The following is a 20,680-nucleotide window of genomic DNA, read 5'->3' as shown; positions in this document are numbered from 1 at the left end:
CTCCAGAAAGTGGTTCAAGAGAAGAAGAAGAGACATGAAGATGCTGACAAAATCGTAAATGAAACCGAAACCGAAACCATAGAGATTGCGTTTGAGTGCGTTGATAATGATCGAAACAACGACGTTCAGGTTGTGGATGGTGATTGCATTAGAGATGACTTACCGAATAGTGAGGTTACAGATACAGGTAAATTCGATCTGTGTTTATATTATATGCATCTATAAGTCTATAACTATTACGTGTTTTATATAAACAAATTGTTTAGATCTGTTTTCTCTGTTTTTAACGATATACATGATTTTTTTATTTTTTTTTTTTGCATATTTTGTACGTTCATAGATGAATTTTTGGAACGGAAAATAAATGCATCTAACCTAACACGGGCGCGTTGTAGCATCATTGATTATTATTTCAATTTCAATTTAATATTAGTTTACAGCAACTAGGATAGATTCCTCTGTTTTTTTTCCTTTGGAGTTTATTTGATTGAGTTCTCTGTTTTCAATATATTAATTTTGAGCTCGGATCAATAAAAGGCTCGAAACAGGCTGAGCTTTTCTAAGGTCAAGCCCGAGCCTCAAATAAAGTTTGTTTAGTTATTGAGTCCGAGCTCAAGGGAAAGTTCGTTTAGGTTTGTCGAGTCTTAAAGAGCCTCGTAAATTTTGAGTTGACCTTTCTTTGGACTTTTATAGTTCTATGAATTAATTTCACACTATCGAGCTTTGACTCGTTTAATGTACTTATGAGCTCGAGACAAACTTAAGTTTGTTTTAGGCTTTTTTCAAAATATATAAAAGTAATTAAAAACGTATATAAATTAATGAATAATAAATGAGCCGAGCCCGAACTTAATAAACCAATTAATGAGTAGAGCTCGAACTTTAAGGAAAGAGCTCGAATCAACGAATCAACTTAAGTGAATTTCGAGAATAGTCCAGCATTCAAACAAAAACAAAACCATTTATTTTTTAATTTCACGAGTATTTCGTGTTCAATATAACCAATATTTTAGTCAAAATATTCCACCTCATTTTCGGTAATTATATAACCTCTTGCTTAGATTTTATTTAAATGATTGATTTAACAAATTAACAAATCCACATGGTATGATGAAAAAATGATATTAGTTCTAATTTTTTAACATATATTGTATTGATTGAGATTCCTTTTTAGTGATTATGGGGGTGTCATAATATCATGAAGCCTGCAAATTAGATCCGTTATAATGGATGTCATCACATGTGTCATGTAATTTTGGTGGTACCGTTAGAATTTGGTGCAAATTATATGCTCATCCCTATGTGATAACGATTCCATTGTTAACCAACTTTCCTTGTGTTATTTGAATTGGACCAAGTAGCTCCACCACTATCAATGGTCTAGAAAATGTACCCATAAAAGAATAACATTTGTTTCCCATCAAACTTTTAACCAAACTTTTATTAGTATTCCATTAAAGTTAATATTAGAATATAAAAAATAGTATTTTTTTTTAACAAAATGAAGAAATTATTAAACTGAAATGTAATGATATATCGAAACAGAAGTCAAACGGGCAACAGGCTGCGTCGCTACCCTTTTTGAATTGTAAAACTCAATCTTTTAAAAACTACATTGACTGATCTTGGACTTGGAGTCATAACATTACTATGCATGGCCCGTTGAACTCGGCTAAGATATGAATGTATATGGATGATAATGATATAGATATAAAATATGTAACTAATAAGATATGAATGTATCATGGATAGTAATAATATAGATAGATAGATAGATAGATAGATAGATAGATAGATAGATAGATAGATAGATAGATAGATAGATAGATAGATATTAGTTTCATGAAAATGTTGAAGATTATTAACATATGAATATATACATATTTTGCTGCAGGATCTCAAGAAGTTCAATTAATAGAAGAAAACAATGATATAAGCTCAAACCAAGAAGACGACTGGGAGGCTAGGCGTGCTCAGATCAAGATGACAAAAGGGTTCGTAGCCAAGGAGTCTGTAAAAGGACATATGGCGAGTTCTTTTTTTCGCAAGTCATTTGTTGTTGTTTTTTAAACATAATGTGTGACGCATAAAATTAATGATATTGATTTTTGACTGACAGGTGAATGTTGTAAGAGGTTTGAAGGTTTATGAAGACATATTGAATGATTTAGAGCTGTCTAACCTGACCGAATATGTGAATGATCTACGGGTTGCTGGTCAGAATGGTGAACTCTCAGGTGGACCCCGAATCGATTCGTGATGCTTTTATAGTTAATCTAGTTCTTTCCCTTTGGGACTGAAGTTTTGAGATAGTAAGGGATTGAACAGGTTTGACAGTTATTGCATTTCCTTATAATTATCTTAAAATGCACTATCAATCATAGTATCCAAAAGATTTTCTAAACAACAAAACATTATATAAACTGATGCAAATACTTTTGTTAGATGTTACATTTGTCTTTTGTTTCTTAAACTAAGAGAATTAATTCTTGTTTTTGCTTAACTATGATTAGGCGAGACGTTTATCAAGTACAACCAGCAGTCGAAGGCGATTAAGAGAGAACTCATTCAATTTGGAGCCCCTATTTTTGGTCAAGTAAAAGATGATGCTATAACTAAATCACAAGATAGTAAGCATCTTTAATAAGTAACCTTTTATATCATTGATAGTGTTTTCGGTTCATTTTAATTAATTAGCGATATGTGTATAGGCCAAATCGAGCCAATCCCAGCTCCTCTTGAAGATGTCATTGACCATCTGATTCAGTTTCATCTGATTTCCGAAAACAGAAGACCAAACAGCTGCATCATAAGCTTCTTTGATGAGGTATTAACCATTTATTGTCATGCTCTTAATAAATTAATATGTGGAATCATATAACGTTTACAGCTAAGACTTTTTATTAATGCAGGGAGAATTTCACAGCCTTTCTTGAAACCACCTCACCTGGAACAACCTATCTCCACTTTGGTGCTTTCCGAAACAACAATGGCGTTCGGAGCGCACTCTAGTATGTGATAATGATGGAAACTACAAAGGGCCACTCATGCTTTCTCTAAACAAAGGGTAAGTTTAGTTCATTTTGATAATAAAATGTAACATATTTAAGTTATTGATGTTAATTTTTAACTGCACAGGTCACTTTTGGTAATGAGAGGAAACAGCGCCGACATGGCACGTCACGTCACATGTCAATCTCCAACTAAAAGAATCAGTGTAACATTCTTTAAAGTCAGGATAGACCCGTGTGAGAACAAAGTGATAACAGTCTGGCAACCGGATGCACCAGTACCAAATGGAACCGTTAAACCCTCTGATCCTACAACGGGTGCAGTCCCTAAATGGGGTGCTCTTCGTGCGCCACAACTGCTTATGTTAGCTCCTGTTCAGCCAATGGTCATGAGTCCAAGAAGGTTACCCCGTGGTGGCACTGGTGTCTTCTTACCATGGACTGTCGGGTCAAGAAAGCCCACTAAGCATCTACCTCCTCGAGCTCAACGGGGTCGTCTTCTTGTAGCTGAATCACATAGGGTCGAACCCGCCTCTGATTTGGGCATTAGTGTTGCTTGAGAAGAACTAAAATCTGAACCAATTCATGTTTTACCACGCGGAAGCTAGAAACTAGAGTCTACGGTCATGATTAATTACACTTCATTTGGTTGTTTAGGTGTTACTCTTTATGTTAATCACCATAGCATTATATAGTTAGTTAAGTTTAAACAGTGTGAATCATATTTGTATTAGCATTAAAGAAGTTTTCACTAAGTAATATTTTCAATATTATACTCTACATATGCAGTAACTAAAATTATTAACTTGACTACAAGACGAGAGGCTAAAACATGATCGAGGTGAGGATTAAACACGACGTTTTTCACTTGCAGATACATTCCCACACATGATTCTTTTCGCGTTCTGTTTCATAGGAAAGATCTAATAAACTTGATCTAATGCAAATTACGCAATGCGCTCATTGCAAATTAACCGAACCCACTTTTTGCTCATTCGGGCTAGGTTCTGGCCTTTATGGATCAAACAATGATTCTGTTTATCGACCTGGTTTTGTCATTCTTCCAGTGTATGTTTAGATGATCGGTAAAGATCATACGGGGCCCACAAGTGATCAACCGTGCAAGGTTTCCTCGAGTCTAGTCTTAACCATGGTTTACCTTTTCCGCTCCAATGAAGCAGGCTAATCGGACCGGGGTGCAAACTCCTGCACCTTCCTTGAATGTTGTCACCACCTAACCCATGTTGGTTCCATCTATGATCAATTCCTTTAATGTTCCCAGCAAAAACTAGCAAAAATGGTGGCAATGAACCCAAGTGATATATCCTTCTTTGCTTTTGCACTGCCATCCATTCTTCTACTTTGTATGAATATCCACCTTTCCTCCATTTATGAACATCTACAACCATCACCCCCGTGTTAAAATAACACGCATTTCTTCCCCTAAATGTTTTTGATAATGCAGGGTCCATCCAGAAACCATTCGTTAAGTATCGGCTAAAGTTTGCCTTGCAATACTCGGGTGCAGCGAGTACCTTACCTTCCAAGTTAACCCTCCACAACTTCTTAATGTCATCAACCATCACAATGTCCGAGTCTAGATAGATCACACGGCTGACATTCGTTGGTAACATGTCTGCTAGGTAGACTCGCGCATAATTCAACGGCTGGTCTAGCGCGTGACGAATGGATTTTGAAATCTTCCCACAAACCTTTTTGGAGTCAAATTTATATATCTTGAACTTAAGGTACGGGAATGTCGTTTTGATGGTGGACTGGATTTCGTCGTCGCAATGTGACCATAAGAAATGAAAAAACACGTTTTCGGGACAAAACGAATGTTGTAGAATGGATAACACGGCTGCCACGGTCCCACGAAGGTAGTTCGAGTCAAGAGTCATAGCCACATGGACAAGTTCTTTGGTGCACCCGTCCCCATTGTGAAACACGGGTGCTTCACGAAAGAGGGGAAAAGTTTTGGAAGGTTTTCGGATGAAGCTAAGGCGGACATTGGTGGCAGCGGTGGCGGTGGTTGTGGTGGTTGCTAGGAGGATTAAACTAATGATCGAGGCGAGAGACAGGAGGCCAATGAGGAGTGAGGGAGAATTAGATCTCCGTAAGGCCATTCTGTCTTTGATATTACAAATAAAACAAAGACAAGATAATGCACGAAATCAAAATTATTAAGAGAAAATATTTGACACAGCCAAGAAAGATCGGTTGAGAGGAAGACCATATTATTCGGAACAATAGATTTTTGGTTCCAACCTTTCAAAAATTATGACTTTCTAGTCAACATGTATTGTATACCTCCCAAATTAGAATAATTAAAGTTTGTCTATTGCAAATTTTTTAAATTCAATATTTTCATGAAAGTATCAAGACATGACATTATTATATATATTAAAAGGGGGATTTTCTACCCCTTACAAAAACACTATTTAATTTTCCTATTCAATTTAATAATATTTTATTTTCTTATTAATTAACTTTTACTCTATATTTATTACCTTTACTTACTTTTTTTAAACTAATTAAAAAAATTTAACAAACAAAATTTTAAACTTTAAACTTGGGTAAATGTCGGTTTTACATGTTTTATTTGTCGGTTAAACTATTTTTTTTACTTTGCTTTCGTATTTCTTATAGTTGATCTTACAATGATCGAAAGTTTTATCATGATTTAAAAGTATCCCGTCATCACATGTTATATATACACGTTTCGACGATTGCGTCTTTAAAATATGTTTTTTTTCTTACAAATTCATGTTTACGAAATTATGTTTGTGCCACCGATACTAACAAAATTTGCATCGGTTCACAACTATAACGTTCCGGTTTTTTGGTTTTACATATGATAATTTGTTGTATTTTGGCATTGAATGTTTATTTCTTTTGTTTAGTTTCAATGATGTAACTTGATACAGAATGAATTCGCGTTAACTCGCAACGCGTTCGTGGTTTAACGTTTTTACGTATGTTTTTTTTCGGTTCAATGGTCCTGTCGCGAAGCGCGGGCCTAAATCCTAGTGTATTTTAAGATGGAGAGATAATATATGTTGGTTAAATTATAAGTTATTTTTAAACATATCATTTGCAGTCGTTGGATACATCATTATATTTGCACAATTCATGAATGGTTAAATTTTGACAACTTGGATGCTCTATTGTAATTAGTTAGACATAATATTGTGATTGGATAATTTTAACCCAGCGTTACATGTTACAACTAATTAAGACGTACTATTACAATAATAACGCATCAACTCAAGTAAAGATAATAATTTTCTTTGATTTATAATACGGTTTGCATACAAAATAATGAAGGATATAAAATTATTTGAGTTTCGAAAATTATATAAGTCAATTTAAACAAATATAGACTTAAAAATATACATTGATTTTTTATTCTGCATTCAAATGTGTGACTTATTAATTTTCTGTTATTTATTATCTTGTCATCGTTTCAACAATTAAAATCGATCCAAACCTGTACACAATATTTAACTTTTATATTAATATAGTATTATAACTTTTTAAAGTATTAAAAAAGCCGAATCATGTTTTCTAAAAGTATCATCAATCCCGAACTCAAACACTTAGGCTACCCGTTACGAAACACTATTCATGGCGTTATGATTAGGTGGTCAGCTCGTAATGTCGGCCAGTGGCTACACCACGTCACGACGTTATGGCCCGAAGTTATCATTATGGGTGAAATGTTAACATACTAATGAGCATCAAACTTTAAAATTGTGGGGTTATCAAATTAGCTAAATTAAATTATTATTTTTTCATTTTTTCTTATTTCATCCACTATACATAACTAGCTAGTTAATGACTTAAAGTTTGCTAAGAGGGTATGCCCAACCACTTTAGGTCTAAAACAAATAAGAAATTCGGAGTCTTTACCGACAGTTAGAGAGACGAAATTACATATCATAATTTTATGTTTAAAATTACGAGTTACTATCATGTTTCATATATAAAGTTTAAAAATTTTAAACTTTATTTTAAACTTCATATATCTATAAAATATCCAACTTTCTTTTATCTTTCCTGACAATGACGATGCAAAAAAAGACATATATTCCTGAAAGAAAATACATATAGAAGCAAAGTGAATGGAAAATTACCATTAAGAAACAAAAAAAAAAATGCATTTTAAAAAGAGTTCTTTGTGTACTAAAACACATGCATTTTAACCGTTTCAGCGACACATGTCATAATCCATTTATATATTTTCTAATATCATCATCATCATCGTACTCAGTATATCCCACCAATAGCAAAGCTATGTTAGAGTCTGAGGAGGGTAAGATGTAGACAGCCTTACCTCTACCTCATAGGAATATATTTTCTAATATGCTTTTCTCTTTTCATCTAAACATTTAAATTTCTAACCCGTGCTCTATTTTATGGACCTCAAATCTTAGCTTTATCCGGCATTACCATTAGGCCAACCTTGCTTGTTAACTCACAACACCCTAGTTAACAAGTGTGTTGGTTAAAACTATGGATGAGCAAAATCGGTACGGTATCGATTGGTACTGGTACCGGTATCGAAATCGGTGCTGATTTGGTACCGTCGGTACAAAATCGGTACCAAAGTTTTAAGTTTCGGGATCGGTACGGTACTGGTATTTCCTGAATTTTTACCTTCGGTACCGGTATAATCCCGGTACCGATACCGAGACTAAGAATTTGCGATTTTCAGATCGGTATTTTCGGTATCGACCGGTACCGGTACGATACCGACTTCCTCTTCTCTCTCTCCGATTGGGGCTTTATTTATAAATTATTATTATTATAATTACATTAATCTACTATAATTGTAGATCCACTCTTTGACTTTCACTTGTCACTGCTACGCTACGCAATCAATCAATCAATCTCAAGGGTTTATATATAATTGAATTGAATTGAATTGAATTGAATTCCATCTGATAACTAAACCTAGATTGATTGATTGATTAATTAAGTTATGAATCATCAATAGCTGACGATGGGGAGGTTTCTCGGTGGCTTTGTTTTGCCCTCACTCTTAATCACAGGTATCACTTTAAACCTATATATTAGTATATTAATTAATTCATTCCTGCATTCCGCCTGTGTTTGTAATTATCCTCTAAATGTTAGTGGATTTTAGATAGCTAATTGTAGTTTGAAGTTAAAATAGCAATTCAGTTGATGCTTGAAAGTTAACTGTTAACTGTTTGTTTGATGATTGCTTATAAGAGGAATACACCGTCAATGGACTGTAAGTTAGAGTAGTAACATTGTTTTTTTGTTGAAGTCGATGCATCAGGCTAGTGCTTCATTGAAAAGTACTATACTGCTAGGATTATAAGCACATACGAACTGAACACGGACACCGAAGCAAATAAACAGTTTTCATTCCTGCTTTCGACTGTCTTTTTGTATTTATCCCATGTTTACATACAATTTATTTGATACTTGAATGTGAACTGTTAACTGTTCTAACGATTGTTTATACTTGAATGTTTACTTTCGACTGTACTGGTGATTGAAATGGCAAGTCATTTGGCAGTTGTTGTTTGATGATTGTTTATAGGATGAGTACACTGTTGTCAATGGACTGTAAGTTAGATTAGAAACTAGAGACACTGTGTTTCTTATTAGAAATAAATTAATGCAATAGGCTCATGTTAGAATTAAGCACACACGAGCTGAACACGGGCATAAAAGCAAATAAATGAACACCGATAAATGTGATTTCGTCAACCTGACCTATGTTCACGGACGGCAACTAGGATGTTCACTTGTTTTAGTGGCAATCAGTTACAAGTACATAGAGATCATTACATAGAGACTAGAATTAGTGTTAATAACTTAGTGAACGAGAAAGCATGGGACAGGGCCAGCTGTTCCTTCCCTCTTCTCTTGATTGATCTTATCCCGGCCCAAAAGGCCTACGATTCTTACAATTACTACTAGATACTTGTAAGAAACAAAATGAACTTAATATCAGTAGTTCCATGGTTTCTCAATGGGAGTATTTGGATTTGCAGCGAAATTGAAGTCACAGTAATGAGCTTTTAGCGTTTAGCAAATACTGATAAAAGATTATGATTTTCTCATTATATCTTTTAACGTTTTTTTTTCTGCTTTTGCAGCTGCTTTACTCAATTGGAGTTTGATATCTGTTGGCAATTTGCTAGCTTGTCTAATTATTCTGTTCACTCCTCCAAAAAGAGGTGAGTAGTTTTTTTTTTTTATTTATTTAAATAGTTCCAGTAAACAATATTTATTTTTCAAGTTCATAACTCATGATGCTTATGTATATCCTTTTGTTATTAGGGTTTCATTTAAGAGGGAGAACACTACTATGGTCGATTGTTATTTTTTCATTTCTTGTAATTTTTTCACAAATTGCATTTCTTATCACATGGGCCATCGAGTGTGGAAGCTGTGATGCAGAAGTACCTTGGTGGGCAAAGCTTTTAGGATTCATGATGTGAGATTTTTAATTTTTGGTTGAAGTATTTTATTAGCATTATTCGCATGTGTCATAATAAATCTGTTAAGCAGACTAATGAAGTATGCTTTTTCAGAGTCGAAACATGGAGATCACCCATAGTGATTTATCTTTTGATCTTGCAACTGTTGGTAGCAGTTATCGCTCTTATTGAACTCCACGAAAGCAGATTAGGGTTGTTTAGACAGGCGTCTAGAGTTTTTGGGAGGTTTTCATTAGCTTTTGATGGAATAGGTTAGTAACTAGATGATTTAGCTCTTGGATTGTAAACAAAGGTGGCAAGATGTGTGGGTTGGGTAACGGGCCAGGTCAAGTTCAGTTGACCCGCAAACTCATATGTTCACTTTTTTTAAAAATATAATTAACATTTTTAATTATGATTTCAAAAACAAATACTGTAGATTACAAGAATCCAAATTTATGAATAATAACAACTTTAGGCCTTTGTATTTATTACAATTAGTTTTCAAGCGACTTTCAGCCTGTTTGACCAGTTTCCCTTTTAGCTATATATATATATATGTATCTATGTATGTATGTATATATATATATACTTTTTGACCCATCTGAGATAAAAAACAACCCAATTTGACCATTTAATAAGTAAAGGGGTTGGAATTGCCACCTGAAATTTCAAAGTATTATTTGAAGATTTCTCTAACTTTTAAGCTTTGAATTTTAAAGGTTCTCATGTGAAGGTTGGTTTCTGTTTGCTGTTACCCGTTGTTCAGTTGGCTGCGGGAATCAGCAATTCTTCTTGGGTTTCTTTGCCTTTTTTTGTTTGCAGCTGTGTGGGCCTTGTGGATTGGTCCTTAACAAGCAACTTCAATGGCCTTTTTAGGTAAATTTGCATCATGATTTGGTGTTAATCTTGTTCTAATGAAGTTGATTCTAGTTAAGTAATTTTCATCATATTTTAACAATATATATTTTTTTTCTTTCAAAATCTACCTACTTCCTTTTGCAAATCTTGTCATCTTTCACTCCTAACAATAATAAGATCAAAATCAATATTAGTTTTTGAAACGCACTTAAAAAGTTGATTATTGTGATTCGAAGAATGAGAATCACATAATCAGGTATTCAGGCGCTTAAAATGTAAGGACGTGTGTCTTCAACTCTGATTATTTTTACCCTAAGCAGTTAGAAATCACTATCAAAACTATATTTTGACGAATATTATATCTGATTATTGTGATTTGATGAACCAGAATCAGATAATTAGGTACATAAAGTTGATGATAGGTACACAACTTTACATGTATGTTAATAATCAGATTTTTACAACAAGTTCTTGCCTGCTTCTCCAAAGTTGGATATATTGACTTTCAACCACCCAAAAATTAGAATAACTTCAGTTTATTCTCAAAATTTAAAACTGCAATAATCACTCTAGACACACATTTAAACACCCCTTGTAATACTTTATATAATTAAGATTTCTTGAATTGCTATTCTGATTATTACTCACGTTTTGGCTGCCACTCATTTACAATTTGATGAAGGTGGTGGAAGCCTCTTTGGTACTATGCAGGAGTCAATATTTTCTTGCTATATGTGTACCAACTCCCCGTAGGGTTCCCAAAGTTCTTTAGTACAATATGTGATTTCATCGGCCTCTACAAAATACCAACAACTTTTGAATGTACACAAGTTATTTCGCGTATTTCACTGATCATATATTGCTTCATGGTAACACAAATTTTCTCCGTTACCATTTCAAATTATGTTTTAATTTTCAAACTCTTAATTTTTAAGTTGGCTTCTTTATTTAATGATTTAAACAGTTATCATTTGTCAAATTTGATTTGGAAGAAATGGATTCAATCATGTCCGTGAGTGAAAGCAACTTGACTGAGCATCTTCTACCCTTAAAGAACACTTTTTTTGTTCGTGAATCAAGGTGCATACTACATATAATATGAATTTAAAAGTTTTTAAGCTTTCCTCACAGTTTTCTTAAATAAATATGACTTTGATTAAGTTTTTTGATTTGATGTGAAATTTGCAGATCTGGAGTAAGACATACCAATGTTTTGTTAAGAGGTGCAGTTTTTCGGATATTCAGCATTAACTTCTTCACATATGGTGTCCCGGTATATATCCTTAAAATACATCTGCTTATAGCAAAAGTAATGGAAACAAAGTTATAGACAACTAACGTTTGAGTCCTTTTTATTTTTAATCCTGATCATTCTGAGGTTAAATTGATGACTTAGGGGGGGGGGGGGGGGGGGGGGTGTTTGTATATGGGTTTTAAACTAAATTTTGCAATGATTGAGTGCTTGGGGGTAAAAGTGATTAAGGTTATGATTAGGTACAGGGACAAGTGTATATTACCTACTTACACTGTCTTTATTCTAACTGCTTATCCAATTCAATTCCGAATCAAGTTACAACACTTTCAAAATGTACACCCAAACATGTATGCACATCAAAAACTAGTAAGCAGCCATATTTGTTGCTACTTGGCCTACATGCTGTTCTGATTTCGTGTTTAGTATAAGTTATCTTTATGCTTATATGTAAATATTACAGTGATGAACTTGATAGGTTTTGCTTTGTGCCCTTTGTTTGTGGAGCTTCTATTTTGCAAGCGTATGTGCATTCGGGTTACTTGCATACGTGGGCTACATTATATTTGCTTTCCCATCTTTATTTCGGTTGCATCACCTAAATGGGCTACTACTTGTATTCATTCTCTTATGGGCTGTCAGTACATACATATTTAATGTGGCATTTTCTTACCTCCATTGGGATCTTGAAAAGGTAATTTATTTCTTTTTCCTAGTTTTCTCTCCTTTTTCGTTAGAGGTGGTAATTTTGACCCGTTTACTTATGAATGGGTCTATATGGTTTGTATTATTTTTTTCTCAAATGGGTTAAATAAACAATTCTAAAATGGGAACGGGTTAAACATGTTAAACTGGTTGAAACTCACCACCTCTGCTTTGTGTGATTAGAAGGTTCCTGATGTCTCTTTTTGGTTTTTGTTTCTATGAATTGGCATAATCAGGATATGGAGATTTGGGAAATGGTGGGATTATGGCATTATTCTATTCCTGGATTTTTTATACTTGCTCAATTTTGTCTTGGAGTTTTGGTTGCCCTTGGGAATCTTGTTAACAACTCTGTTTTCCTTTACATCTCCGATGAGGAGGACCGCCAAACATCAAATGGAGATGCCACTCAGGAAGGTGATAGTTTGTTAGATATTGTTTCATCTGGGTTTAATGCTAAGGCAATAGGTAACATCAATTTTTAATGGAGTGGTTGGGTTAAGTTTTATCTATAGCAGGTAAAATAAAATAAGATAGCCAAAGAAGGAACGGGTCAAAGTCTCTAAATAGTGTATTTTGAATGCATAGAACTTCATTAGCCATTTTACTAAAAGCCTTAAATCATCATTGAAAGAAATAGTTTTTAACTTTTATAATCTTATTTGACACGCTAGTTATTTATTTCTTTGCATGTGGTTACAGCTACAGTTACGGAAGATACAAAAGTACTGATTGTGGCTACAATTGCTTGGGGACTAAGGAAATGCTCTCGTGCTATCATGCTAGTGCTAATATTTCTCATTGCAATGAAGCCCGGTTTCATTCACGCTTTATACAGTACGAGAAATTTGGACTGTCATTAATTTGCTTATTGTTAATTAGACTTGCATGAAAAAAAGCTCTAATTTTTTTAAAAACTTGTGTTTCCAGTGATATTCTTTTTCCTATATCTTTTAAGCCACAACATCAGCAATAAAGTAAGGCATACTCTTCTTCTTTTGTGTGAACTTCATTTCGCTTTGCTGTACTCTCTTCAAATTACTCTCGTGTCTCGAGCTTTGGAGAAAAGTGGGTCCCTGTGCTTGCAAATTTTATCTCAACTTGGTGAGACTTTGATTATTTTTCGTTTTTCTTGTTACATGTACATGTGACAACATTGACTCATTTACTTTACAATTTGGATTTTGGATGTGTTTCATCTCAGACAGCTCATATAAACATGGATATAAATTGCTGTTTTCATTCTCAGGTTTCTATGAACAAAATAGCTCGTGGGATTTTGTGGAAATAGCATTGCTTGCATGCTTCTGTGCAATTCATAAACATGGATATAATATGCTGTTTTCATTCTCAGCAATTGTGCAGCACACGCCATATCCTCCAGTTGGATTCAGCATCTTAAAAGCTGGTTTGAACAAATCAGTTTTGTTGTCTGTTTATGCTTCGGGAGCTGCCAGAAACAATGATGATAATCCATCCCAAGGTTTTTACTTTGTCCTACATCAGATTATAGCGATTACAAGTCACATCAATCAGTTTTAACATAATATAATCATCTTTAAAATGCCAATCTAAACATCCCTGAAGCATTATCTTATTCTAACTATTCTTTGCAATAACAATCCAAATGTCCACCTAAGGGGTGTTTGGATGTGCTTGTAAACAGTGAACTGATTATTGCGATTTAAAATTACAATAATTAGTTGAGTGTTTGGGTAAACTGATTGGTAGTAAATCATTAGATATGGAATAGTTGAGTATACATGTAGCTAGAAGAGTAGCGATTATTGACATAAATGTGAAATTACCTAACTGGCTCTCTTAATATATCTTAATACAGAGAGAAAAGTGGCTTCATATCTCAGTGCAATTGGGCAGAAATTTCTCTCATTATACCGATCACTTGGAACTTACATTGCTTTTGTAACAATACTCATCACAGTTTATATGGCAAGGCCCAATTTTGTATCATTCGGATTCATTTTCCTTCTTCTATTCTGGATCACTGGTAGGCAGCTTGTTCAAAAAACCAAACGCCGCCTTTGGTATCCACTAAAGCTATACTCAATCGTGATGTTCATTCTCACATATCTTTTAAGCATTTTCCCTGCTTTCGAATTATGGGTGTCCACAAAATTCGATCTTTATACATATCTTGGATACAATCCAGAGGCCTCGTTGTTAACAAATGTTTATGAATCGTTATCAATAATGATTGTTATGCAACTTTATAGCTATGAAAGGAGACAAAGCAGGTATAGAACATTAGAAGATCCAAACCGGAGGCAATTTGGGTTTGTCGGGTTTGTTAGACGGCTTTTAATATGGCATAGTCAAAAGATACTGTTTGCTGCTATGTTTTATGCTGCTATATCTCCAATAAGTGCTTTTGGGTTTTTATATCTTCTTGGTATCGTGTTATGTTCCATTTTACCCAAAGCTTCACGTATCCCGTCAAAAACGTTTCTTGTTTACACGGGGGTTCTTGTGACGGTTGAATACTTGTTCCAGATGTTGGGTGGATTTGTGGGTTTGTTTCCGGGTGAAAAATATTACAGCTTGTCGATTTTTCTTGGGTTGAAGGTGTATGAGCCTGGGTTTTGGGGGGTGGAAGCGGGTCTGAGAGCTAAAGTGCTGGTAATTGCTGCCTGTACGCTGCAGTATAACGTTTTTTATTGGCTAAAAATGATGCCTAGTTGGTTTTCTGGCATCGGTCAATGGGATGAACCGTGCCCGTTGTTTTTTTCTGAAGAGGATGTGTTACGAAATGTCGATAGTGATAATGCAACGGCTAGTAGTTCAAGTGGTGGGAAAACCGGGATGAGAAGCAGTAGTTCATGGCCGTCGGTTGGTGATTCGGGTACTAAAACGGATGTAACTGAGAGTCAAAGTAGACGATACGTACTTGGGTACTTTTTGGGGAGTGTTAACGAGAGCCATAAATGGAACAAAAAACGGGTTCTAGAGTTGAAGAAAGAACGATTCAGAATGCAGATAACTTCATTGAAAGTATACTTGAAGTTTTGGTTGGAAAACATGTTTATACTTTTCGGGCTCGAGATCACCATGATTGCTTTGCTTCTTACAAGTTTTGCACTTCTCAATGCAATTTCCATTCTCTATATTGCATCACTCGTCGCATGTGTGCTTTTAGGTCGCCAGTTTATACGAAAAGCATGGCCACTATTCGTGTTCTTGTTTGCTGCTGTACTTGTGCTAGAGTATTTTGCCATTTGGAGGAAAACGATCCCGTCTGAAACTGAACCAGTAACCACCATCAGATGCCATGATTGCTGGCGGAGTTCTGATCAATATTTCAGCTATTGCTGTGATTGCTGGCTAGGGCTCACCGTTGATGACCCGAGAGTACTCAGCAGTTACTTTCTGGTCTTCATGTTTGCATGTTTTAAGCTTCGAGCTGATCGATTCGGTAGCTTCTCGGGCTCGTTCACGTATCGCCAGATGATATCTCAACGTAAGAATTCATCCGTGTGGCGGGATCTCTCTTTTGAAACCAAGTCAATGTGGACTATTCTTGACTACTTGAGACTGTACTGTTACTGTCATCTGTTAGATCTTGTTCTCGCGTTGATTTTAATCACGGGAACGCTCGAGTACGATATTTTACACCTCGGGTATCTCGCGTTTGCTCTGATTTTCTTTCGTATGAGGCTCACAATACTCAAGAAAAAGAATAATATATTCAAGTGGTTAAGGATGTACAATTTTGCTGTCATCGTTCTCTCACTGGCGTATCAGTCTCCGTTTGTGGGTGCTTTCAATGACGGGAAATGTGAAACTGTGGATTATATCTACGAGGTTATCGGGTTTTATAAGTATGATTACGGTTTCAAGATTACATCCAGGTCGGCTTTGGTTGAAATTGTCATTTTCATACTGGTGTCACTTCAATCATATATGTTTGCTTCGGAAGAATTTGATTACGTGTTTCGGTATCTTGAAGCCGAGCAAATTGGCGCGATTGTACGCGAACAGGAAAAGAAAGCTGCTTGGAAAACTGCACAGTTACAGTACATCCGTGAAGCTGAGGAGATGAAACGACAGCGTAATTTGCAAGTTGAAAAGATGAAATCCGAGATGCTTAATTTACAAATTCAACTTCAGAGCACTGATCCCGCGCCTGCACCAGCAGGGAGCACCGACTGTTCTCCCTTGCGTGAGGGATTAAGGAGACGAAGAAGCACTGAACCCACTGCTTTAAACCTCGATAATGAAGATGCAACTCCCAAGAAACAAAAGTCTGATGCTTTTGTTGACTCGTTTTTTCCTTTCGAAAGTTTGTCGGCGGTTGCTTCACCCAAGAAAACATCGGTTTCTGAAATCACTGAGGTTGAAGAGGACGTATCAGATATGCATATTAAAAGAAAGGCACCAAAGAGAGAAGCTTCGTTGAAATCCGCTGTACAGTTGATAGGTGACAGTGTTTCTCAAGTACAAACAATTGGGAATCAAGCGGTTACGAATTTAGCAAACTTTTTCAATATTCCTCATGAAAGTTCAGATTCCGATCCCGAGTCAGATGTTGCCGAATCTTCAAAAACTGACAAACGTGACCAAACAGAAGGTTACATGGCTTTTAATCGTTCAGTTTCTGTGGAATCTGATAAAAGTGATTCACCAAGAATACGCATTGGCCATATCTTCCAACATATATGGGCACAAATGCGGTCTAACAATGATGTTGTATGCTATATCTGCTTTGTTCTCGTGTTCCTTTGGAATTTCAGCCTGCTTTCAATGGTGTATCTTGCAGCTCTGTTTTTGTATGCACTTTGTGTCAACACAGGACCGAGTTATACATTCTGGGTTGTAATGCTGATTTACACTGAGTTCTATATCTTGATTCAGTACATGTATCAAATTATCATCCAACATTGCGGTTTCACAATCCAATCAGCTTTTCTCTCTGAATGGGGGTTTCCCACAAAAAAGATAACTTCATCATTTGTTATCAGCTTGTTACCTCTGTTTCTTGTGTACTTATTCACCCTAATTCAAAGCTCGATAACCGCCCAAGACAGTGAATTGGTTTCATTAACGCAGTTCGGTAGTCTCATCAGGGGGATCACGTATCAGAACGAGCTTATTCTGAATCCAAACTGGAGGGAAACCACACGGAAGATCACTCAACTTGCTAAAAACTTTGCAAAGTTGATCATCAGAAACTGTACTCGATACTGGAAATCATTAACCCAAGAAGCTGAATCGCCCCCGTATTTCGTCCAGTTATCGATGGATGTTAGGTATTGGCCAGAAGACGGGATTCAACCCGAAAGAATCGAATCGGGAGTGAACCAAGTTCTTAGATTTGTTCATGATGCAAGATGTAAAGAACCAAATCCAACAAGTTGCCCTTGTCCCAGTATTGTTCAAGTTCAAAGCATTGAAAGAAGTGAAGAAAATTCAAAAATTGCATTAGTGGTTTTTGAAGTGGTTTATGCTTCACCGCCGGAAGAGTGCACACTGACCGAAAGATACAAATCATTAACCCCAGCAGCCGATGTAGCAAAAGAGATAACTGTAGCACAAAATGCAAATCTTTTTGAAAAAGCCGGGTTTCCATACCGGATTATTTCAGTTATCGGTGGTGGAAAACGAGAAATCGATCTTTACGCATATACATTCGGTGCTGACTTGGCGGTTTTCTTCTTGGTTGCGATCTTCTATCAATCTGTTATAAAAAACAAAAGCGAGTTGCTTGATGTTTACCAACTTGAAGATCAGTTTCCAAAGGAGTTTGTGTTCTATCTGATGGCTATTTTCTTCTTGATCGTGGTTGATCGGATTATATATTTGTGTTCGTTTGCTACCGGAAAAGTGATATTTTACCTGTTTAACCTTATTCTTTTCACGTATTGTGTAACGGTTTATGCTTGGAATACAAAACCTTCACAACCAAATGCAGCTGGCTTTGCTCTCCGTTTAATTTATCTCACAAAAGCCATTTCGTTTGCACTGCAAGCAACACAAATACGGTCCGGTGTTCCTCATAAAAGCACGTTATACAGGCAGTTTTTAACTAGCAGTGTTTCAAGAGTAAATTATTTGGGGTATAGACTTTATCGGGCCTTACCATTTCTTTATGAGTTAAGATGTGTGCTTGATTGGTCATGCACCACCACATCTTTGACTATGTATGACTGGCTTAAGGTATGTTTTGAAAGCGATTATCTGATAATTACAGCAAAGCCTATATTATATCAGTAATCAACTTTGTTTATTCGGTTTGTAGTTGGAGGACATAAATGCAAGCTTGTACTTGGTGAAATGTGATTCTGTTCTGAACAGAGCAAATCATAAACAAGGAGAAAGGCAGACACGAATGACTAAATTTTGCAATGGCATATGCTTGTTCTTTATATTGATCGTTGTCATCTGGGCTCCTATGCTTGTAAGATGTTGACTGTTGACCTTATAATAGTTAGGGGAGATTTCACATGATTTATATTTAATTTACTTTTGTTTTTTCACAGATGTATAGTAGCGGGAATCCAACAAACATTGCGAACCCCATCAACGACGCAAGTATTCAGCTCAGCATAAAAACCGAGGGTGGAAGGTTAATGTTGTATGAAACAACTCTATGTTCAATCACCCCTTGGACTGCTTTAAACTCTTCAGTTGACCTTGACCCGCGCGGTTATCTTGAATCATATAATGTAAATGATATTCAACTGATTTGCTGTCAAGCAGATGCCACCAATTTGTGGCTTGTCCCAAGTGTCATTCAAACCAGATTCAGTCAGTCAATCGATACAAACATGAGTATGAAATTCAATTGGATACTCACTCGAGATAGGCCTAAAGATAAAGAAGTCGTGATGTTTGGGCAGAATTTAGATCCACGTGATCTGCCTGACCCGTCAGCAATTAAACAAGTTCTAGAAGGTTCTAGTAATAGTTTTAGGGTAAACGACACGTATCCTCGGTATTTTCGTGTTACAGGCTCTGGGGAGGTCAGAGTGTTTGACCAAGAGGTGTATATTATATTATTATATATGCTTTCTGTATTTTTTTTTCTAGTCAGCCCGTTTTTCTTGATGGATATGTACTCATGATATTTTGCAGGCAACTGGTGTAGATGGGGCATTGTTTTTGAACCGTGGGGAGTCCCAATGGTGGTCTTTTTATGATATTAGTTTGTTGAACTCAACTGTGTGTGGAGATTTGATGGGACCCATGGCGATTGTTGTGTCAGAAGAAACGCCACGTAAGCATTGCGTTAATATGTAGGTTTATAAAGCTGTAAGTTTTATGTGACTGACGGATATGTTTTCTTTTCAGAGGGTTTTCTTGGAGAGACATTGAGTAAATTCAGTATATGGGGTCTGTATATTACGTTTGTGCTAGCAGTTGGTAGATTCATACGGCTTCAATGCTCTGATCTGAGAATGAGAATCCCATTTGAGAACCTACCTTCTTGTGACAGGTACCGTATATGATGGCCAGTTATACCAACGGTGTAATGGCCCCACATCAAATGGATGTGGGGTCATTGTGAATTCCTTTTGCAGTTTGTACGAGACTTAATTTTGGTGTGTGTGCAGGTTGATTGCGATTTGTGAAGATATCTATGCTGCTAGGGCTGAAGGCGAACTTGGAGTTGAGGAGGTGTTGTATTGGACATTGGTGAAAATATACAGATCGCCACACATGCTACTAGAGTACACAAACCCTGACTAGCGTGTTAGAAAGTCAATGAGGCTAACTATAGAATCGCTAACATTAAGGTAAATCCCAAGCTTTAGACAAACACAGACAACAGTGTATCAGTCCATTTAACAATCTTGTAACATGTATGTGTATAAGTTGATAAGAGAAATTCCCATTGAGTGCCTTGTAACATATATAACACAATTGTTTTGATGTCGGTTAATGTTAACGAAAGTGTATCTTGGACGAATGCTGATTTGTAACAAATCTAGCGTATCAACATCTACTTGTGCATCAAAACAACCTGGTGCTTCTTGACGTTAGAAAGCTGACAACTGTCTTTAAGTTGATTGTTAACTACACTTAATTGATTGGTTTGGTTTGATGCTTTGATGTGATTTTGTTTATTAGAATCAATGTACTTGGTTGGTTGGTTTGGCAATGTTTTGTTTGGTTTAGTAGAATCTGTTTTTAGAATGCATGAAACGTTTAATGTACAGTAAGCTAGACATGAGACGAAAGCACTAAGCTTACAACACGAAATGAAAGCGCCAAGCATAAGACTAAGCAAGCTAGACCGAAGAATGTACAATAGTATGACCCTTATGCATAAACAATCGTGTTAACAAGATGAAACTGATAATAAATTTTCTATATGTGCCTCTCTTTTTATTCAGCATGCACACCCCTTATATCAATCACAGTGGTTGTTTCAA

The 20,680-nt window shown here is 35.8% G+C and overlaps 1 protein-coding gene and 2 pseudogenes across 2 annotated transcripts; 2 read left to right on the top strand and 1 right to left on the bottom strand.

Moving 5' to 3' along the window:
* The first annotated feature begins 9 nt into the window (after positions 1-9).
* On the top strand, positions 10-3,691 carry LOC143553330 (RNA demethylase ALKBH10B-like; annotated as a pseudogene).
* Positions 3,692-4,034: 343 nt separating this feature from the next.
* On the bottom strand, positions 4,035-5,137 carry LOC143553341 (putative galacturonosyltransferase-like 4 pseudogene; annotated as a pseudogene).
* Positions 5,138-7,847: 2,710 nt separating this feature from the next.
* Positions 7,848-20,086, top strand: LOC143553340 (piezo-type mechanosensitive ion channel homolog). Of its 2 annotated transcripts, none has more exons than XM_077043364.1 (19): positions 7,848-8,065; positions 9,149-9,229; positions 9,333-9,489; positions 9,587-9,744; positions 10,195-10,351; positions 11,016-11,202; positions 11,298-11,413; positions 11,522-11,606; positions 12,064-12,279; positions 12,527-12,707; positions 12,999-13,127; positions 13,221-13,394; positions 13,540-13,773; positions 14,131-18,461; positions 18,544-18,702; positions 18,785-19,288; positions 19,380-19,521; positions 19,596-19,740; positions 19,859-20,086. In XM_077043364.1, the coding sequence occupies exons 1-19, from the start codon at positions 8,017-8,019 to the stop codon at positions 19,992-19,994; spliced, it is 7,341 nt and encodes a 2,446-aa protein (XP_076899479.1). In that variant the 5' UTR covers positions 7,848-8,016; the 3' UTR covers positions 19,995-20,086. The 2 variants fall into 2 exon arrangements, with proteins under 2 accessions (XP_076899479.1, XP_076899477.1); XM_077043362.1 differs by having other exon boundaries at positions 12,993-13,127.
* The last annotated feature ends 594 nt before the right edge of the window (positions 20,087-20,680 follow it).

This window comes from Bidens hawaiensis, unplaced genomic scaffold (genome assembly GCF_021521415.1).
Source record: "Bidens hawaiensis isolate Kalapana, Puna unplaced genomic scaffold, B.hawaiensis_p1.1 tig00017166_1, whole genome shotgun sequence".
Classification (NCBI taxonomy): domain Eukaryota; kingdom Viridiplantae; phylum Streptophyta; class Magnoliopsida; order Asterales; family Asteraceae; genus Bidens; species Bidens hawaiensis.
This window is presented reverse-complemented; position numbering and strand designations above follow the sequence as displayed.